Genomic DNA, 21,252 nt, shown 5'->3' on the forward strand with positions numbered 1-21,252 from the left:
TCTGATGTCATTTTTATTACATGCGGGGATAGAATTTTTCCCCCCAGAGTACCCATCTACCCCTCCCCTTTCCCCCCTTTGTCCCTAACCCCCTCTGCTGCTTCACATCTCTCTCTCTCTCTCTCTCTCTCATTTTGGCTTATCAATCAAATATATATTAACTGTAAACTCGCCGCCCATCAAAGCTGGAATTCCACCGACCAGCACAGATAAGCCCTATCTCATTAATAAGTGCTTTACCATCAGAAAGCCAGCGCCAGCTGCTGTGTCCCAGCTCCTTCCTCTTACCACGTATTTATCTGTTCAATCCGTCCCCTCCGCTCCATTTCTGCAGAGGAGGAGCGCTCGGAGACATGCGATACGTACGCACAAACACGCCCGCCTTCATCTACGCGCACGCATCCGCCGTGCGTCCGCGGAGAACGGGACGTGTCCGTGCTCACACACACTGAGGACGGTGGGACTGCCGGAGCCCCATTTACCTATTCATGCTGATCTAGGATCAGGTTTCCCCTGTGTATTTCCGAACTTCATTCATTAACGGCTAAAAGGAAATACTGATCTGAGATCAGCACTCATACTCAGACAAGCTTCATGAATACAGGGCCTGGTCTGTTATTATAATGCTCGGTAAAAAAAAAAAATAAAAAAACAATTACCATCTTGCTAATTAGAGCAGAAAATGGCATAAAAACGGAGACACAAGCTGACGTTGAAAGATGGGTCAGGGAGAAGATACGCGAGAAACAATATTTTCAGAAAGGGAGGGGAAAAAATGGAAAGAATACAGGATAAGACAGGGGGAGAGGAACAAGGGATATGGAAGAGTGATGGACAGAGAGAAAGAGGCAGAAATAAAGGAGAAGGGAGACAGAGAGACAGGAGGGAGAAAAGGAGAAATTGGAGAAAGAGACAGGGTAAGGAGAGAAAGAGAGAGTTTTTTTCTACTTTCGTTTCTGTAGGAGTAACTCAGGAAGATAAGACTAAAAGGCTGTCAGTCTTTGGGAACAATCCCACCACTGTCCCCTCTCCTGGTGTCTCCCTCCATGGCTAATGGCACAACTCAGATTTCTTGTGATCTCTGGCCTGATACACTCAATGTCCACAGGGACAATATATTGACATCATTGGCTCTCATGCACCTGCCTTACAGAACCTCACTGTTTGTGCCTTTATAAACAACATCTAAACCGTATACACCCAGCATATTCATCTTTTACTGTACACAGCCAAAATATTCAGTCTCTGGCAAACGCATGTACAGTGTAAACACTGCACAGTCTGACCTATACATGACACTGTATATAAGTAGATACCCACAGAGTATATACCAATATAGTCACATCTGTACTACACATACTGATATACTCAGCATCTATATTGTATATACCCAGTACACTACCATCCATACTGTATTAGTATACTCTCACCATCTATATTGTACATACCCAGTTACTCCCCACGTAGTACACACCAAGACAGTTCTATTGAGTATATCCAGTTATCACCTATCTATACTTTAGATTACATACCAGTACACCCACATTCTATAGATGGTGAATTTATCCAACATCAGTATGCATTCAGTATACTCCCATTAGTAGTGTGTTTACCCAATGTACTGCATATGGTATTCACCCTCATACAGTACACATCCCAAAATCTGAATTTAACTTACCTTTCTGTGCTCTCTCCCTCATTCACCAAGGTCTCACATCCAAAACTTCCAACCTGTCTCACAAAGAAAATAACCTGACATGGAGCTTGGGACCTACATTTTTACTGTACTATAATGGGGCATACATAGATGTCCTGCCATTTCCAGAATGTTGGTTTTCAAATTCATTTCCATCTACCACAGGAAATAATCGCATATTGCAGGTTTTATGTCCAGGGGAAATTTACAGCATATAGCAAACTCTACAGCATGCATCTGACAAGAGCTGCAGGTGTAATAGTTTACCCATAAAAGAGATATCATTCTGTCTGTGTTGGCCAATATACAGTGGCCTTTACAAAGGCATTTTTCCATTTTGAGCTAACAGGCTCATTTCTATATAGTTTTCTTTGTGGTGGATGATTGAAGGACTTGATAGCAGAACTGTGGAATACACACTCTTTCCATCAGTACATATGGACAACACACCTTCTTAGTGAATATTGCATGCACCGGGTTTATTAATATACAGCGGTGTGCGGTGCATGGGGACATCAGAAAACAAATCTAATATATCAGAGACCATTAACCATTAAGGATGCTACGCAGTGTGCCTTCTATCAAGGGTTTAGGAGCTCTGGTTCATATTGTGTTATGGCGTTTTGGTAATGAAATTTACAATGGCAGAGAGAGCAGTTTTTAAAGTAAAGGTCAATATTTCAATACTGCAGAGCACCATTGCTATCACTGGTGGGAACACCCATTCACCTGTTTCCTACAGGTACATCCGATACATCTGTTGCCCCGTTGCTGTCACTGAGGATGAGAGAGGGACAGAGAGGAGCAGAGTCCGCTCTCCTCCTCCATGCCTTGTCTGTTTGTGAAACTGGATAGGGCGGTTCAACCATTGTGAGGGACCAGGAGCAGTTGCTGTGTGGCATCTAAGCCACGGACACTAGACCCTCTACATCTACGTCTGTGGAAGGGCAGACATACACCTGACAGACGAAAGCATGGGTTTCCTTTCAGACAAAAGTTTTGGATTTAAGAGGAGTTTATTGCGCTTATTGCCATTACCATGGCAACATCCTTAAAAGCAAAAAAAAAAAAGAAAAAAAAAGCGAGAAGTTGAACATCAATGTAGCTGAAGGCAAAGATAATGGAGGGCTCTACTGCAGCGCAGTGGAGGGATACAAATGTACTGGGTGAGCGATTACGTCTGCCAGGGAAAAACAATGCCCGAGTACGCTTTCTCTTTTCCACTCCCACCCAGCCAATCACATCGATGGTTGAACTGCAAGTCTGAGCCTCCTTAGATGTCATTCACTGTTACATCACCCAAGATGCCAAGTGTCATTCACAATATTATTACTCGCTCATTGCTACATGTCAGTTATGATTACATCACTGTGTACATCTTTAAGTGTCAATCAAAACTGTATCACACCACAGGTTATCATTTGTCAATCACAGGGAGACCTTTCCTGATGTTTTAGCAGCTTAGCTCGTGAGTATTCACTTCTGGAAAAACCCACTGAAAATGCTTCCGGAAAAAAGGCCAAGAAAGAAAACTGCAGAAATGTAAAGTTATAAATGCATTCAAAGCAGCCAATAGATAAAATTTGAGCTTAATGAAGAAAATACAGTGCGAGGTTGACCTTGAGTAAATGGGGGTGACCGTGTCAGTGAGGCTATGATAAAAGGAATGTGGAAATTCATATACCATATGGACATGTGTCATAATTAAAACTGAGCACAGTGCTCCAAATCTAACTGAATTTTTGAAAAAAGGAAAATCTGGTAGACACTGAAAGAGCTGGTTAAGGCAGTAGTGACATGGACCCTGGCCTTGGCAGACTCTCTGCTGATGAGTAAGGGGGGAAAGTTAGAGAAGCAGCTTGGAAACTCCCAGCCTACTCATCCCAATGATCCAGGATATTGTCAGAGCTCTAGCGTCTGGGATTTTACTGGAAGACTGAGAAAGGTCTCGTGCCTCTTAATTTATCCCCACCTGCATTTTTTCCAATCTGCAGTAATTAAGACTCAATTCGCACTGTGGTGTGTAAGGTTATTAATTTTCTCAGGCAGAGCTACCACGTCGATCTGTGGTGCCAGCCCTTGTAGCGATTTTCCAGAAGCATCCCCCTTTCCCGTTGCATTGCTTCAAGTACTTCTGGTCACTGGCTCTGAAAACTCTTGAGAGTCAGGACTGCACCATCTTTTTATGGGGGTCAAAGATGTATCTCTTGAAGCTGAGGCTGATGCCGATTGGCTGGGAGTCTGTCTTGGCCTCCTCTTTCACTGGTTCGGTCTTGTTCCCACCTTTCGTTTTCTTCTTGGAGGTTGAGGAGAGGAGCTGCTTGGTCTCTGCACTGAGCCCCTCTGTTCGAGACAAAGAAAAGGTTACACCAAACACACTAGACACACGATAACCCACTGACAAATTGGAAGAGACAAACGCATATACATTAAAAAAACACTCCATATGGATATACTCTGCGGTGGTGAACACAGGAAAAAAAATATATTGTCATAGTATTTTTAAAAAACAGAAGTCTCCCATGACATCCAGTGATTGGTCATTGAAGGTAAAGGAATCCACACAATAGGCTTCATGCAAAATGGATTTTACAAAAAATAAATTTTTCCAGAATTTGTTCGACCAAGGCAAACTCGGTTATCAGGCCGAATCTGATCTTTAATGTTGAGGGAGGAAGGGGAGCTGCAACAACTGAGTTGCAGAACCATAGAATCCTGACCAGCTTGTGTCAGTGCGATGCAGCCACTTCCATATGTTCCAACGATGCACGATGAAGGGTCAGATACATAACAAATGGCAGTGCTCAGCCGTTGACTGAAACATCTTTTCTACAGGAAGCAAGATGCTGCCGACCCTTCCTACCCTTTTACTTCACCGTTTCAGCAGAATTAGCACCTGGAAGGAGGGAGCACTTCCTTCAGAAAAGCCCACTGTAAGCAAGTGCCTTGTTCACACAGAATGATGCTTCTCGACAATAAGTGATGATATTGAGAAAATAATAAATGTAAGCATATAATGCACACATCATTGTGTACGTATTATGTATAGCTGTGGGATGAATTTGGCCACAATAAAATAAAATTTTGGTCGGATTTCACACGGTCCGCACAAACAAAATGTTTTTCATCTGAAAATGGGCTGGTCTTCAAAACATTATCTCCATTATGAGAACAGTTTTGAATTTGAATGCTAAAAGTGCAGTGGCAGTTCTATAAAGACCCTGGATTTTCCTGTTCACCCTTTGCTGTTTGTTTTTTTTTACGGTTCTACATGTGAAAGGGTGTTGCCCAATCAGACCTCGTCAGTGTGTCGCAGAACAGGCCTGGCCCAGAACACATGGCGCCGGAGGAGACAAACACCGACCAATCAGAGCGCGAGTGTGCAGAGGAGTGTTATGACTACAGGTTCAGCAGACTGTGCACATAGAAATCTCTGCATGTGCACTCGTCATGCCCTCATAAACAGTCTGTGCTGTTTTATGCCCTCACAACTATACAATATACTTGCCCTCACAAATGCAATCCAACTGAACATGCTGAAGTGAAAACGTAAGGCAACTAGCTCCAAAACAAGCAGGAGCTGAAGATGGCTGCAGTACGAGCCTGGCAGAGCATCACTGCAGAAAGTACTCGGCACCTGGTGACGTCCATGGGTCACAGACTTCAAGCAGTCATTGCATGCAAAGGATAAGCATTTTCTATGTATAAAAAAGTGCTGTAATTTCTACTTGTGTAAATATGCCGTAAAAATACCGTTTATTTTAACCACAAGTGAATTGTTTGATTACAAATCTAAATTTGTATACAGGTCAAGAAAAATATTATGTCCCAAACATTATGGAGCCAACTATATAAATATGTGTATGTGTATTTATATATATATATATATATATATACACACACACACACACACACACACACATATATATATATATATACATATACATGTAGCCTACTGCATATATACAAATATACACACACACACTGAATGTCATCACGATCATACAAACACACACCCAGAGTCCTCACAAAATCCTACACACACTTCACATCCCCTCAAAACCATACATACGTGCACACAACCGCACACACATACAAAAATATTTTTAAAAACCATACTCAGGACACCGTCTGACATTTAACAATCTGCATCAATCGGGATAAGAGCGTCTGCTAAACGAGGAAATGAAAATGTAATCCAGGAGAAGCAGGTACACGGCAGCGGAGGCCTTGCTGGGGAACCCCTCCTCTGCACAGAGTGAAGTGAAGCGAAGGGTCAAAGAGTACAGCAGGGAAGAGAGCAGGAGGACGGGGGGTCCAGGGTGGAGCGATCCGAACCTGTACGGCACAATCCTCAGCACGCTCCCACCGCTACTCGCTGCTCGCTAATCCCTCAAAGAGCAGCTTACCGCCGGCAGCCGCCGAAGACGACGATAAATAAAAAAGGCACATCGTACAAAAAAAAGAAAGAAACTGCACACACACAGACGCCGGGCCCGCACGCAAACACAAAACCCCTTCATAAAAGCATCTCTCTTTTAACGTCGTCTTTGTCTCCTTCCTTGTTCCGTTACGCAAAAGCTTAATTAAAATGAGGCTGAGAACACTGTCAAAAGCTCCGGTCAACGTTCACAAAGAGGAAATTTAATTCAATCAGAGCGCTCGACTCCTCTTTTCATCCGCTTCAAACAAAAATAAAATAAAACTGTAATCCATTTTTTAAAAATACAGTTCTCCGCAGTTGCTGTTTTTTTTTTTTTTTCAAGCACTGGGCTATGGAGGGGGAGCGAGGAAAGATATCTGAACATTAAAAAAAAAAGAAAAAGAAAAAATCATGAAACAACAGAGTCTTTGTAGAGCATTATGGGAGGCAGGCTGTGAGAATTAGCCTTTGTGACTTTTCTGTCTTTAGAGATCTTCAAATTAATTAGGAGTTATTTCATTACATTAAACCACATTGAGGGGGAAACAAACACTTTCATTGTCATAAAACTGTCATTTCAATTACTGCACAAAACAAGCAAACACAAGACCAGCACTCACTGTGGAGCTGCTGAAGACCATGAAAACCCTGCTCGCACGTTCATGTATTTTTAACCGTTATGAGCACATTAAATAATATGAGAGCCTCTCAACCTCCCCCATCTTCTCCTGTGACCTACAGTAGTGTGGATGCCTGGGGGCTAGAATAACTGTCTGGTGCCAGGCTGCTGGGCCCAGGGCCTCGAGTGGGATGAGTCTGGGGTTATGCGACGGGGGGGGGGACGCAGTGGGACAGTGGAGTCTGTGTGGAAGGGACGGGGGCAAGCAGAGGAAGAGAGGGGAGGGGGGAGGCTTCAAAGGCCTAGCAATGGCTGGAGAGCTCTACTCGCCCCTCTCTCTTTCTGCCCCACTCTCTCTCTCTCTCTCTCTCTCTCTGCCTCTCTCTCTGCTACAACATCTTTGATTGTGTGCCTTGAAGAAGCAGCTATGGAAGCTAGAAGAATGTCAATGGGAAGAAGAACAAACAAACACAGCAGGGTCACAGGAGGGAGAGGGAGGCAGCGGGTCCTACGGGAGGGGGGTGGAAGTGTTTTGTAGTGCAGGGCAGAGCACATGTGGGACAAACAGAGACGCTGGCACCGCACTGTCAGACAGAGAAGGGCACGTCCCAGGAAAGGTCTGCCGCTGCTTCAGAGCCCGGCTGCTGCTGCCAGGGCCCAGTTCTCAGGGCTGCATAAAGCGGTAGGCATGGGGACCAGTGGGTATCAGCGGTGCTCAGAGGCTTATTCCATGAGTACTGTCATACTATGTGTGTGTGTGTGTGTGTGTGCGTATGTGTGTGAGACCACCCTAAAAGACAAAATGGGCAGTCCACAGCCCCTTACCCCCCAGCTCTTCAGTTTCCAAGTTTTCCCTTCAGGAGGTAATTGAGGCCCCTCACCGCAATACTTAGACTACACCCAGACTCCAGGCTAGTCAATCTCTGTAAGCTGTGGGCTGTGTGTGCATGCGTGTGTTGGTGGGGTGGGGAGGTGGCTTCAACAGATAATTATAGCAGCCCCTCTTCATCCTTAGGACCCCCCATAAGCACCCTCAATAATCCACCCCCAGTTCTCAGAGGAGGCCTGTAGACCCGCAGTGCCCAATTTACACAGCAGCCCACATAGACCAACGCTGTGTCTAGCTTCAGAGCACCCGTTAGTTCTGCAGTTATTATCACTGCTAATCAATGCTTCTTTTACAAGCAGTGGCGTTATGAGCTGCCGCAACTTAGAATACTGCAGCCATTCTTTGTGTCCGGTGGTGCCTGGATATGAAGGGGTCAGGAGACTTCTGAACAAGAGTGCCCCTTACATCCTAAGGGTTTGTTTCCCTCCCCCTTGCAGAGACGGAGGGACAGAAGGTAAAACAAACACGTGCAGACTTCCCCCGGAACAAGAGAAACCCCCCAGCAGAATGGTCGGAATGTTCCTCAGGATTCCGGGCCTGCTGCCCTCACCACATCCTGTCACCCACTACTGAATCAGCTGGAGAGGTGAAGAGAGCGAAAGGAAGAAGGAAGAGAGAATAACGCGGGGGGAGGAAAAAGGCATGGGAACGGGGGCGGGGGGGGAGGGGGGTGTGAGTGTGGGCTGGAGTGGCATAGTGTAGATTTATGCTTGTGACTTTCCTGGTATACATGAATGTGAAATAAGACGAACTGAGAATTTACACTGCAAAATGTACAGAATGTTATTTGACAATTAAAGAGTTGCGTGCAGAATTCATTAGTTAAGGTCAGTGACTCTAGTTTCATGTACGATACACGATAACAGTAAGACTAAAATTATTTTATGTCCATCGTGCCTGAAAAGAGATTATAGCAGCTATTAATTCCATTCACACAAAGACACACAGGCACACAGAACTCACCGGGTACTCTGATCTTGAACTTCCCACTCTGTCCAAAACCCCCCTCAATGACTCCCTCTTCACCGGTCGAGAGCTTGACCTTTAACCCGACAAACAGCTGCAAGTTGGTCTCCTTTTTGAAGAGATTACGGCCAATCACAGTATAGTCATCCATCACCTGACAGACAAAAGAAAAATTACAAACTTCAATTCAATAAAAGATCATTACCTACATTTCCAAAAAATGTAAAAAAAAAATTGTTTCATGACCACTGCAAGACCGTAGCGAGAGACCAGTTTCATTAAAATTTTTAAAACGTTCAAATTTCCAAAGTATTACTTACTAGTTGGTCTCAATCCCACGTGCTTATCTCTAAAATGGAGTTACAGTTTGTGAGACTGGTTTCCTGCAATCACATTATTTGTAGGGAATTTTTGCCTGCATTGTGTCATAAGTCAGTGGCAGCTGGATAGTTATATTTGTGTGTGTGTGCCTGTGCACATATGCATGGTTTTTACGGGACATGAAGTGTCCTTTTGTTAGGGCACGAAGAGAGTGTGTTTTTGTATGTGCGTTAGGGTGTGTGAGTGTGTGTGTGGGCTTGAATCACTGTCTCTGACTGGAGCCCTACCTCACAAGATCATGATTTACAACTGAAGTAGCAAGTGACCATTGGTTAATTGACAAAGCATGTCCCCAGTTAGGCAAACTTATCTTACATCTGAGTCAATGCTGTCTGGCTCAAAGGATTGGTTATGAGCCTGACAAGCAAGGCAGTGGGACAGTTTGCCACATTTGGTTTTGCCATTTGGTAACAAACTAGCTAGCTATCTTGCTAAAATTGTAATTATATATGGAGAACCAATTATCAAACAATCTTAAAGTAACAACATGTAAGATATTTGACATAACCTAATATAAATATATGACCACATATTTCCAACAGAATTCTAAGCAGATTGTGACAGGGACATATATTCACAGGCAGGGGGCTGGAGGAATAGCACCGCACTGCAGGCAGGTTATCTCCGCGCGAGCGGAGTCCAGTGTGAGGCACAGAGGCCCCGCCCTCAGAGGGACGTTAGCGGTTCTGGCGGAGGCCTCCACCTGGCCCCGCGGCATTCCTCCACGCCCGCCGTCCGTCTGTCGGTCTGCCTCCTCCTTGTCTTTCGCTCTCTTCTTGCTTTTGTTTGTTTGCCCTCCTTATCTTGATCTAGAATGCTCTCTCACCCCCCTGCTGATAAAGAGAGGGCACCGCTCTGTCTGCCCCGCCCCCCCGCGCCCCCACCCCGGGCCCTACGTGACGCAGAGCTGTACGCCGCACAGGGGCTCGGCTGATAAGGCATCAGCCTTTTTCTGCATGAATAAAATAAACAAATCGGCGCGACGCCGAAGCCTCTCTAACTGTAAAAATGCAAAGAATGCGAGGCATCTTCCCCCCCAATCCAAAACAGCAGCACGAATTCGGGAAAGGACACTACACTTCCTTCTTCCCCGACGGCCCCGCGTGGGGCGTGACATCACGCGATGCGGCCCGACCCCACACGGTGAGGTCAAGGTTAGGGTGAGCGTGCAGTCACCGCTAAGCTGCAGTCAACAGCCCCAGGTGCTGCGCTTATGCTAAAGAAAACCCGACCCGCACTTGAACTCTCGCCCCGGGTCAGGACTGAACACACAGACTTTGCTTTAGCCCTACATGATGAACTTGGAGTGAACCTTTTTCATTTTCCCCCACTAAGTTCACTATCTGTGCTGAAAGGACACCAAGGGATGCACTGTGGGGGGGAAAAAAAGCAAGGGATGGAGTTAGGCTGGAAACGTATGTACCAGTCTTTGAAGGGCCACTTACTCACCACGCGTTTCGCACAGGTCAGTCCAAACACTTTTCAAGAGGGTGGTTTTCAATTCCAAGAAATTTCCTAAATATTTTCCATAAAACCTGACATTTATTTCCAACTCTAACATGTTCAACTAAAATGTGAAAGTAAGCTACGCATTTTTCTTTTCAGAGGACAGATCTTTATTTTTGACGTCCTGACTGGCAGCTGATCTCCAGCACAGCACGCAGCCCACTGTAAAGCGTGGAGAGGCCTGGAACAGGACGCTGTGCTATAAACTACACATCACACGCATCAGAAAAAAGAGCCTGTAGACCACTGCCTTTTCACAATGCCTTACACCGCATTTAAAATACCCTGCTCAGAGATGGACACCGCCACAAACTGAAGGGGAAAGAAGAGGCGATTTTTATCTCCCAACTTCAGCTTCTCCATTTTAAAAGAGGTTTTGATTTTAAAAGAGGTGAGAATATTTCCCTCATTTCGGATGAGCGGTTGGACTGAGGTCACAAAGGGATTTCGGACGCCAGGAAACACCCTGTGACGACTCTTCAGATTCACACGGCTCACGGTCTACGCTGACTGATGACACTCATGAATACTACATCAATACTACAAACAGATCCAATATAAATATGAATATTTACATTACATCTGTAAGTGAACAGGCAAATGTTTTGTGGCCAAAGATTAAAGCACGGAGAAACTCCCCCCTTAAATCAAACATAGCGCATAGTACTGAATGATCAAAAAACGTGGCTATTAAATTATAGATAATAATAGATAATATAGATAATAGACCCTTTTGGAGATATTTACATTCTATGGTTTGTGTAGCCTACAGTGTAGCACACGATGTCACTGCCAAGCAAGAACATAGTAAATAAAGAATGCTATGTTACTACAAAACTACTACAAAAGTTCCACAATAACCATTACATGCTCATACTTAAATATTGCTGTTTGCGTCCCTTTTCAACAGAAAGACTGGAAGTATTGTAGAAAAAAAAACGAACAAAAAAAAAACAGCATGCATTAAAGCCTACCAAATAGGTTACATTTCTTCTTGGTGCTCAATGATGGATTCGGAAGCGGCACAATTTGCTTGGGCACAAAGGACACTTGAACAGTAAGTGACTGGCCAAAGGGCAAGCTGGCACAGTGCTTAGTGCAGAGGCTCACTGCACTTTTCTCCACCATGAGCTAGAGGAGCAGAGTGTACTGTGTTTTTTGTGTGCGCATGATGAACAAAGCCACACAGTCTATCACAGCCTGCATTAAGTACTAATATTCCAAAATGTAGCTGCTCGCTATTTTTCTCATTTAAAGCAGCACAAACACAATGGAAGTTAACGTATCCCAATTGTCCTCCTGTGATGATACATTCGCCCATCTAAGGCGTTCATTATATTGACTACACATCGACTACTACAGTCCAGCTAGATAATAAGCCATCAGGAAAAAAGATATCTGTCTGTCCAAGCCTTTATTTTGGTCTTTCCACTGCTGGTACATTTAGATGAAAATATAAAAGTGATATCCAGTAGCTGCATGCCTGTGATAACATTTTCCAAACTTGTATGAGATTGTGTGAGGTAACGTCTGTACTGAAGATCCATGACAGCAGTTTAAGGTTTTTGTAAGGAGCACTGTGACGTTCACTTGATGGCGTAGGCCTTTCTGTCATGTTCCTTTAATCGACTTAAATAAGTTAAATATATGCTTAAGAGACACTGGTAATTCAGGCTTAGGCATAATTTATCTGCTACAGTGAAAAGTCATTCAGTGACACTTTGCACTGTCTTGAAATACCACTTCATAACCCAATCCAATCAACTCTCTTTTCAACACTCTGCCATTAGCTGCAGCTCGCTATGAAATGAGCTCTGTTCCTTATTAACTTTTACATCTTTTCAATATGAGAGAGGGAAGAAACGCAAGAGAGGGAAAGAAAGAGGGCGACGGCCAGAGAAAGAACAGGCCGCCAAAGGCCCCTGCTGGGAAAAGACAACGTGCGGAAGAAGACAGAGAGAATGAGGAAAAAAAAGAATGGAACGTATGAAAAGAGGGCCACGGAGCGAGAACGTGGGAGAAAAAAGCAAAGGAAAGAGGAAAGAAAACGGAGGGGAAAGAGAGAGAGAGAGAGAGGCGCATGCCTGCAGAGCGTGGGCGATTCCTGCGTCAGTCAGGTGTGACCGAACAGCGCCGGCATCAGACAGACGGGCGGGCGGGCGGGCGGGCTGGCGTCAGGGGCCACACGCGTGTCACGGAGCACCACACGCCAAGGGCCCGCATACCTCTCCCACACGCGCGCACACAATGGGAGCTCAGTCTGAGGAACATGCACCACCAGCAACAGAAATGCCAAAAATTCAAACAAGGACAAAAACATGACAAGCGGAGGGGGGTGGGGGGCTTGCCCTCTGAGGTAAAGAGGGAAGATGAAGGGATGAAGGAAGTGGAGCGAGGGAAAAGAGGGGCATGCAAACGCTGATAAAAAAAAACAAAAAAAAAAACATCCCTCCAACCAAAATAAAATGGGACAAGACGTCTAGGTGGGCTGCGATGGATGGCCGTCAGCAGACTCCACCAGTAACGTTACTGCTGTGTGACCTTGAAGTCACCTCACCTTCACACAACATGTGACCTGCAAGCCAAAACACACCTTTCTCCTCAAGTGATTCAAGTGGCTGCAATCATCACAAAGCACCTAGAAACTGTATGGCCCATGCCATTCACAGAACCCTGAGAGTTCACCATGCAAAGCATCGTTCCTTACGTCATACACCTGTTTATTACAGTTCATAAACTGATCATTCATACCGTTCTTCAAATGAGCCCAATCATCCCAAACCAAAGCACTTCCTCAAAGTCATACAGGAACTAGACAGACGCACTCATCTGTATTTTATCTGGATGGGGTCAGACTAGGCATGGATGACAAGATGAGCTTTCCAGATAATATCAAGATCAGTGAAATCTGCTGAACTTATGGTGGTGATAAACATTAACTATGTGCTCCAGTTCCAGAATACCAAGGTATGATTTCGGATACAAACGGCAAGAGGATTACACGACTGATTTGCTGTTGGTTGAGTTCCCCTTTAACCTGGATGGCATCCTTTCTAAGACTGTTACACAGAAATAATATTTATACACTCCTTTGTCTGTTATTTAATATGAGCCCTTGAATACAGTCGACATTCAGAGGATGCGGAATTAGAACGCAGTGTTATGAAAGTTCCACAGCGTCTTTGCTGAAGACCCAAAAGGTGTGAATATTTCACTGTCTCTGAGCTCCAATTATTTTAATTAGAGAAATTGGCTCGAATGTAATCTAATTACCTTTCTTTCAAGTTTGAAACGGAAACTATAAAATTTCTGAAGCCTACTAAATGGTGGCCCTTGACGACCAGAGGTTAGCAGGGAGTGTTCAGTGTGTTTGGATACATGGCATGTTTCAAGGTCATGTCAGTGGTAACAGTAATTTGTGTGTGCACGTATTCTATCTTAGTGGGAACTTTCTCATCTGACAGTGGAAATGATCTCCCAGTGGGGTGAAATGGAGCATACTCTAAATTTGATTAGAAACGCTACATCAGGTGGGCCAGCCCTGATCTTGAAGAGCCACAGGGTCTGTTTCCACCCTAAAATCAGCAAACTAACTAGCAGATTCAGGAAACCAGGTGGGGTGAGCTAATTGCGTAATCTGTTTTAACTGACCAATAATAGGCACTGAATAACGATGAATCCCAGGACACCATGCAGCTCTGTAGAAGCAGGACTGGGCTCCCCTGTGCTATGGGAGCTACTCATTCAGCTTGATACCGCAGGACCCCTCCTTTAACCACGCCCCCAGCCCCCCCCCCACACACCAGTCAGCCACTCACCCTCTCCACCTGGCCCTCCCTCTGCTTGGTCTTGAACACCCTGAGCCTGGGGAGGGCGCTCTCCGCGTACCCCTTATCCTCGAACCCCTCCAGCAGCTGCCCCTGGAAGGCCAGCCTGCAGGTGTTGGCGTGGATGTCCGTGTCCAGCTTCGAACCAATCACCAGGCAAAAACTGGGACAGGTCACAGGCCTTTCAAACTCCAGCAAGGCCCACTGCTCTGGGTCAGCCCCCTCCCCCATCCCTGGCTGGCCAGTCACATACTCCTCCTGATATATGTACTCCCTGTCAAAAGAGAACGTTTTGTCTGGGGGAGTCAAGTCAGACAAAGGTTGGGCGGGGCTTGTTTCTGTAGAGGCGGGGTTAGCAGGTGGCTGTTCCGGGCTCTGATTGGAGGGCGTCTTGTCATTGGCTGTCGCACTTGAGGAGCTGGAGGGGGGCAGCCCAAAGAAGGAGACCCGGGCCATGACCGTCTCGTGCCCCACGGTGATGTGGAACTTGCTCCGCGTGGCCAGCGCGCCCCGGAAGTAGCCGATCTTGCGGACGGAGACGAGGCCGGCGTGCAGGGTGCGCAGGGACCCCGGGGTGCACACCACGCCCCGCTCCAGCAGTTTGGGGTCGAACTGGGTCACGCACACGCCCACCCGGTCCCCCTGCATGGCCGAGCCCACGGGCTGTCGGAACATCTGCACCGACTTCACCTTCCGGGTCACCTGGGGGGGGCAAAGCCACACGCCCGCATTACACATGGGGGGTCACACATGCATGTAACGTGCATATTTTTATAAAAAACAACATTCAGCTATTACCTCATGTAACAGTCCATTAGAACTCAATAAACCTATTCATTTACTGCAATAGCCTTACCAGCATTTATGTTCCAGCAAAAGCACCTTTACGTTTTTAGACCAAACAAATTCCTCCAAATTCGCAAGCTTTTTCCTTTAAAACTTTGGGAGATGCTGCATCTTTCGATCAGGACCATAAAAGTCAAGCCACGTACAGTACTATCTCTCTCACACACACACACACACACACACACACACGTTTTGGTACTGTTCGATGTAAAAATGCATATTTATTTATTTTATGCCAAAACTGCACCAGAAGTTGATCCAGTAGGTTCTGATAGGAGGATGCTAGGACATGAGCAATTGGTGGCGATAGGCAAGGGTGGCAGTAAAGACATTTCTTGGTTGATTTTGTGGTATTTTTAGGATCCTTGTCTTGCTAAAAGGTCCTTTTTCCATGGTGATGGATGACACACAGACTTTACATGCGCTACCTTTTTTTACACCCCAGTGAAACAGCAAGGCATAGCAGGGCAAATTCAGTTCCTCAAGTCTCAATAAATAATTTTGTCTCCGAGTAATTGAATCGGCATACAAGAATATCATTTTAGAGATTTTTCAAACTTAAAACCTGTACTGTTTATTTATTAGACTTATTTGCATATCATTCTCAAGGGTGTGAACAATTTTGAAGGGAACTGTACACATGAGCACATTTTCCTCTAAGTATGCTGTGTGCGTGTGAATTCTTATCTAGATGTAAAGAAGGGAGCATGTAAAACATGCATCTCTGCATGCATGACATTGCCGGACTATGAACTTGCAAATATGTATTTGTGTGCATGTGTGTACGTGTGAGTGCGTAAGTGAGTGTTCGTGCGTGAGTCCGTGTGTGCGTGCTCGTGTGTGTGTGTGTGTGTGAGTGTGTGGGTGTGTGTGTGTGTGTCTGAGGTGAGGTGAGCTGTCTCTCGGATCAGAAGCTGAACCAGGCTGACTGAAAGCTGCAGGGGGATTAGGGCAGAGCTGCTCTGGGCCTTGTTACCCAGGAGAGGCATTACGTGTTCCAATGCAGGGATTCCCTCTCACCTGTCTACACACCTCGCTGCGAACACGCTGACACGCACATTCCCGTCACAGCAAAACACACTTCTGGAGGTGGCTTTTTTACCACGCCAAGGCGTTTTTGCTTAATTTTGGAGTCTGAGTTGAGAACTGAGCAATAATGAAAATAAAATGGGAGACATAATACTGCAATTCTTGTTCATGTAGTTTGAAACCACATCTTGAGGCGCTGGTGCTTTTTTTTGCACTGGCCTTTGCTGCCATCTTGTGGTGGATAAATAAACTAATCAGGGGGAAACTTCAGAATACACCTTTCAGTACAGCACCCATTGAACTGAACGAGAGCTGTGTGCCCTCTTTTTGAGACACCTTCACACATATCACATTCCCTTAAGAAAAAAGGTCAGGGGAGGTAATATCGAGCAGACAAAAGCAGCACCAGGACCCAGACACAAAAAAACCTTCTCTCTCTGAATGTAAACTGCCCTCCGCATGTAGGAATGCATCTGGTCTGAATTAGCAGGCTGCTGTACTCCCTGAACGATTCTCTCTCACACACACACGCACGCACACACACACACACACTCACTCACACACGCACTCACACACACACACACACACACACACACACACACGCACTCACACACACACACACACAGCTCGGTCGCCCTCTAGCCCCCTACCCCCCCTTCAGTTTTGAATCCCAGTCAACTCCTGAACTTCCGACCGTGCTGGAGCCAGCTCTCCTGCCCATTAAGAAACATACAGTCCTCTAATTACAACTGGAGGACCATGCAGAAGTGCACTCATTCCCATAGACCCCTATGTAGAGGACACATTCACAGAGAGGCGTGTGCAAATGCAAACAAATACTGTGTACATGTTTCTACATTGTCACAGTCACAGATGTGACTGATACAACACAAGTCCTTCACACGCAGTGCACTCAATCAGTACCTTTAGAGCAGGGATCTCCACCGTGTCATTGAGGGACAGCGCCCCCTGCAGTATGGTGCCTGTCATGACAGTGCCCTGACCCCGGATGGAGAAGCAGTGATCCACAGCCATTAGAAAGGGCCCTGAGGGGTCTCTGTGAGGGAGGTACGTCTGAGCTTTCAGCAGCTTGAGGAAGAGGGGGGAAACATGGGTTATGCCACAGAAACTAAAAACAGTCCATTAAAAGTGCTGAAACAGCATTCTGACATAGAACTGTACTTAGAACCACAAACTGAGCCAAGACAGACAAATCAATAACCACTTATGTCATTTATTACATTACATTACATTACAGGCATTTGGCAGACGCTCTTATCCAGAGCGACGTACAACAAAGTGTATAACCATAACCAGGAACAAGTATGACGAAACCCCTAGAGAGTATCTTACCAGGTTTTTAATTTTGTTTGAAATGCACTGTGACCTTTCTGTGCTTTTCAAGTGTCCCCAGAATATTCTTTAGCATGGTGCAGAGTTTTCAGAGTTTCATGTACAGTAACCGCTGCTTACCTCTATCAGTTCAGGCACTCCCTGGGGCACCTCAGTCTCTGGGGCCTCAGGACCCCCTGGCTTTGCAGCCACAGCAATGACAGGGCACCCTTTAAATCTGCCAAAAACAGCACAGACAGGACAATGCCAAGAAAATGGGCATATTAACATGGTTTCTAGATTTATTTAATTAATTTCAAGAACTTTTAAAGAACCACAAAGGAAAACTGCAAGTATGAAATGTAACATTAAAAATGAAAAAAAGTTGATGTCATTTATTATAAATATGTGGACAAATAATGGGGGGGGATTATTTAAGAAATATGCAACAATTAAAATAAATGAAGCTCATCGTTATTCTATGATTATTACACTGTGTAGGACACGTACACGCATGTGTCCAGTCGAGTGTGTGCTACCTGGTGGTCTCCAGGGTCTTGTGCATCCTCTTGGTCATCTTGTCGACGGCGGCCTGCCTCTTGGCCGCGGGCAGCAGGTCGGTCTTGTTGAGGACGACCACCATGCGCGGGCAGGTGAGCTCCCCGATGACCAGGCACTCGGCCGTCTGCGTCTGCACGCCCTTCACCACGTCCACCACCAGCATCATCAGGTCGATGATCTGCGCGCCTGCGCGAAACGGGCGAAACGCTGAGGTCACGCGCCCGCGCTGGCGCGGAGAACGTCACGGGCGCGGGCGAACGCATCGCACGCGCCCAGAGACTGACATCACGCGCGAGGCGGTGAAGCACGGCACCAGCAAACATCACTCCGGCTCGCCGCTCAAGTATTCAGACTTAAACTAATGTGACCACGCCTCCTGTTGACGAACGTAAACAGCTGCATCGCGTCTCCAAAAGTCACATGACGGGGTACATCTTATTCAAGCCAATGTGCGCCAATGACAACATTAGAAAAAGTATAGAAGAGAGAGTATACCCACACACTGTTTTATCTGCTCCAAAAGTGATTTAATGGTACAATGTTTCGACCTCAAAGGTCATGACCTTCATCAGGTACATACAGGCAAGACCTTTGAGGTCGAAACGTTGTACCATTAAATCACTTTGGGAGCAGATAAAACAGTGTGCGGATATACTCTCTCTTCTATACTAACTATTTTTTTATCCTGCACCTGTTGGAATATTTCGGATGTGCGTGCATTCCCCCGGACTGCTACATTAGAAAAGATGCCAGTTCAGTTTAAGGAGCAGCACCTTGGCTGAGAAGACCACAGGAACAGAGAAGCACACACAGCACATCTGTAGTTAGAGACTGGTCTGGAAGGCCGAAGGACCCCAGTAAAAGGGTAAGAGAAAGGGGGAAGACGAGGGAGAGATGAAATAAGAGACAAAGCTCACTCGGGCGTCTTTCCTCCCCGACTCTTTCCTGCGTGCTTCCCAGCGGGGCCACGAGAGGAAGTTTATTACAGAGCCTGCGCCCCAGAAAAAACGTCCCCCCAACCCCACACCTTCTACGTTAATCAACATCATGTGTCCAGTGCCATCCAGTCAAACAAACTGCCATTCACACATCCGAGGCTGTTTAAACTACCAGACGTCTAGCCCACTTCTTTCGGTCTCCTGTTCTCCATTTCTCTCATCTTTCACTCCCCCGCTCCAAGTCTCTCTCCCCGAGTTAGCGTCTCCGCTTACAGGATATAGTGTCTATTCCTGACATTAATAGAAATAATAAAAGTGTGTATTAAACAGAGGGCAGAGGGCTGGGGAGGCAGGAAGGAGAGAGGGGATTGAATTTGCGGGACCCTGCTGGTGAGGAAGTGCCTGTGGTCCCTCCGGAGTTGCCCTCGCCTCCCCTTCCTCTTCGCTCTATCATTCTCCCTTCTTTCTCTTCCTTTCGGGACTTCCCTGTGCCAAAGGCAAAGTTTGTGGAGGGGGAACTGAGGATGGGGTGGGTGTACAGTAGAAACAAGCTGACTCATACCTTTTAAGTCAAACATCAGAAATGTAAACCTTTGCATCGAGTTTCTGAGACAAAGTTATTAGCAAGGGATTAATCTAAAGTTGTTCCCCTCATTCCCTTGATCAGTTCAAAGAATCAGTTACAGTAGGCCAGCCCAAACAGTGTGCTAAAAAAGTAGACATAGCGTGCAGCTTGGGAAACGCAGAATTTCACATCAGGAATAGGTCACGCATTTCTGTTGTGGGATGCTGCCATCTATTGGTATGAGTAGATATTGCCCGTTACAATTGCTGCTTTAATTGCGGATGATGACGAGCGCAATACAACCCTCAGGTGCTTGCGATTCGTATGTCATAAGCTCACGACTCTTTTTACTGGACAAACACTGCTGTTTCTCTTTGGGTTTCTCTGCACCATCTCCAGATACTGTATACACTTCAAATATGGGCAGGCCTTCTTTTCCCATTTCAACTTACTAACGTTACAGGTTAAGTAATCCAATGGGTCAGAGAAACAGTATATAACCGGTTGTGTACCTCATACACGGATACTGTGGAACTAAATCGGTCTAGCGTTATCTGCAACCCGATGGTCAGTTGACGTTTGTCCACAAAGGCTTTAAATTTAATTACAGATAGTGGGAGAACGCAGTCCACGGCACTCCAACTCGGCCTCTGGGCTCCACTCAAATAATCAATTTCTGTAAGGACTAGCTGTCTTGAACAAGGTTGAGTAATGACAGTGAATAATAGTACAGCTAGCTAAGTATCCGACGCATTAGGTGGGACAGATCAGCTGTCTGTGTCTTACCTCCAATGATGGTGCGAATGAGCGATGCGTGTCCAGGACAGTCGACCAACGTGAACTGCAGGCTGTTGTACCCGCGAGCCCCGCACTCCTCTTGCAGGTGTTCGGGAAGGTCCACCGTAAACGAAGAGAATCCCAGATCAAGCGTGATGCCTCGTTCTTTGGACTGTGGGTTTTTGTCGAAAGCTGCCGTTGACGCTGTGCTGCTAAGGGCTTTGGCGAGTGACGTTTTCCCGCTGTCGACATGTCCCAGCACCCCTACGTTAAAGTTGAGAATTTTACGGCTATTTCCCGAGTTTTCCATTACTGTTCCCACACGGAGGCGATTCAGTCTTCTGGCTAGTTGGACTCTTGACTCAGTATCTAGAAATTAATTGAATGATCTTGAATTCGCCAATCCTAAATACCAAGTGTGTGTATTTAATCTCAGTAATACATTGTTTAGTGTTATAGGTCAAAACTAAAAAGTTTCTAAAAAGTTGCTGTGCCTGTTATTCGGGCAGCTAACACCTGTTTACTACTGTAGTAATGGGAAACTGACTGTTATGAAAAGTACGCTTCCTGTGCAACAGAGAAACTACTCCCACTACTACTAGCTAAAAGCAAACGCATGTGGATGTTCAACTGGTGTCATTATACGATTGCTGGTTATTGACGGCTATTTGCAGTTACAAGATAATGTTATATTGCCTTCATACATAATACTAATTACATTCCTCATTCACCAACTATGCGCAACGTTGCACGCCAACATGAATAATTGACTAGTTTCAGTAGGGTATTTGCGTTGGAAACACAGGCGGAAATAAACCTGAAAGGAGGCGGGAGAAGAGAATCGTCACTGGATAAGCACCACTTCTGGCCAATCGCTGTATCGTTAAGCGTAGCTCT

The 21,252-nt window shown here is 45.8% G+C and overlaps 1 protein-coding gene across 1 annotated transcript; it reads right to left on the reverse strand.

Annotated features, from left to right (window-relative positions):
• Window positions 1-2,693: 2,693 nt before the first annotated feature.
• eefsec (eukaryotic elongation factor, selenocysteine-tRNA-specific) lies at window positions 2,694-21,143 on the reverse strand. Its single transcript, XM_064298685.1, has 7 exons — window positions 20,365-21,143; window positions 18,054-18,261; window positions 17,656-17,752; window positions 17,107-17,271; window positions 14,299-15,009; window positions 8,591-8,747; window positions 2,694-4,039 (listed from the first exon to the last, which is right to left on the reverse strand). Exons 1-7 carry the CDS (start codon window positions 20,663-20,665, stop codon window positions 3,861-3,863), a joined length of 1,818 nt encoding a protein of 605 aa, XP_064154755.1. The 5' UTR covers window positions 20,666-21,143; the 3' UTR covers window positions 2,694-3,860.
• Between the last annotated feature and the right edge of the window lie 109 nt (window positions 21,144-21,252).

This window comes from Anguilla rostrata, chromosome 11, assembly GCF_018555375.3.
Source record: "Anguilla rostrata isolate EN2019 chromosome 11, ASM1855537v3, whole genome shotgun sequence".
NCBI classification, from domain to species: Eukaryota; Metazoa; Chordata; class Actinopteri; order Anguilliformes; family Anguillidae; genus Anguilla; species Anguilla rostrata.

Excerpts from the sequence above, each read along its gene's own strand:
- eefsec (XM_064298685.1), bottom strand. The coding sequence starts at position 20,665 with ATGGAAAACTCGGGAAATAGCCGTAAAATTCTCAACTTTAACGTAGGG. Across the intron at positions 17,753-18,053 it reads AAGACCCTGGAGACCACCAG|ATTTAAAGGGTGCCCTGTCA; the intron begins GTAGCACACACT and ends TGTTTTTGGCAG. Across the intron at positions 17,272-17,655 it reads GAGTGCCTGAACTGATAGAG|CTGCTGAAAGCTCAGACGTA; the intron begins GTAAGCAGCGGT and ends CTCTTCCTCAAG.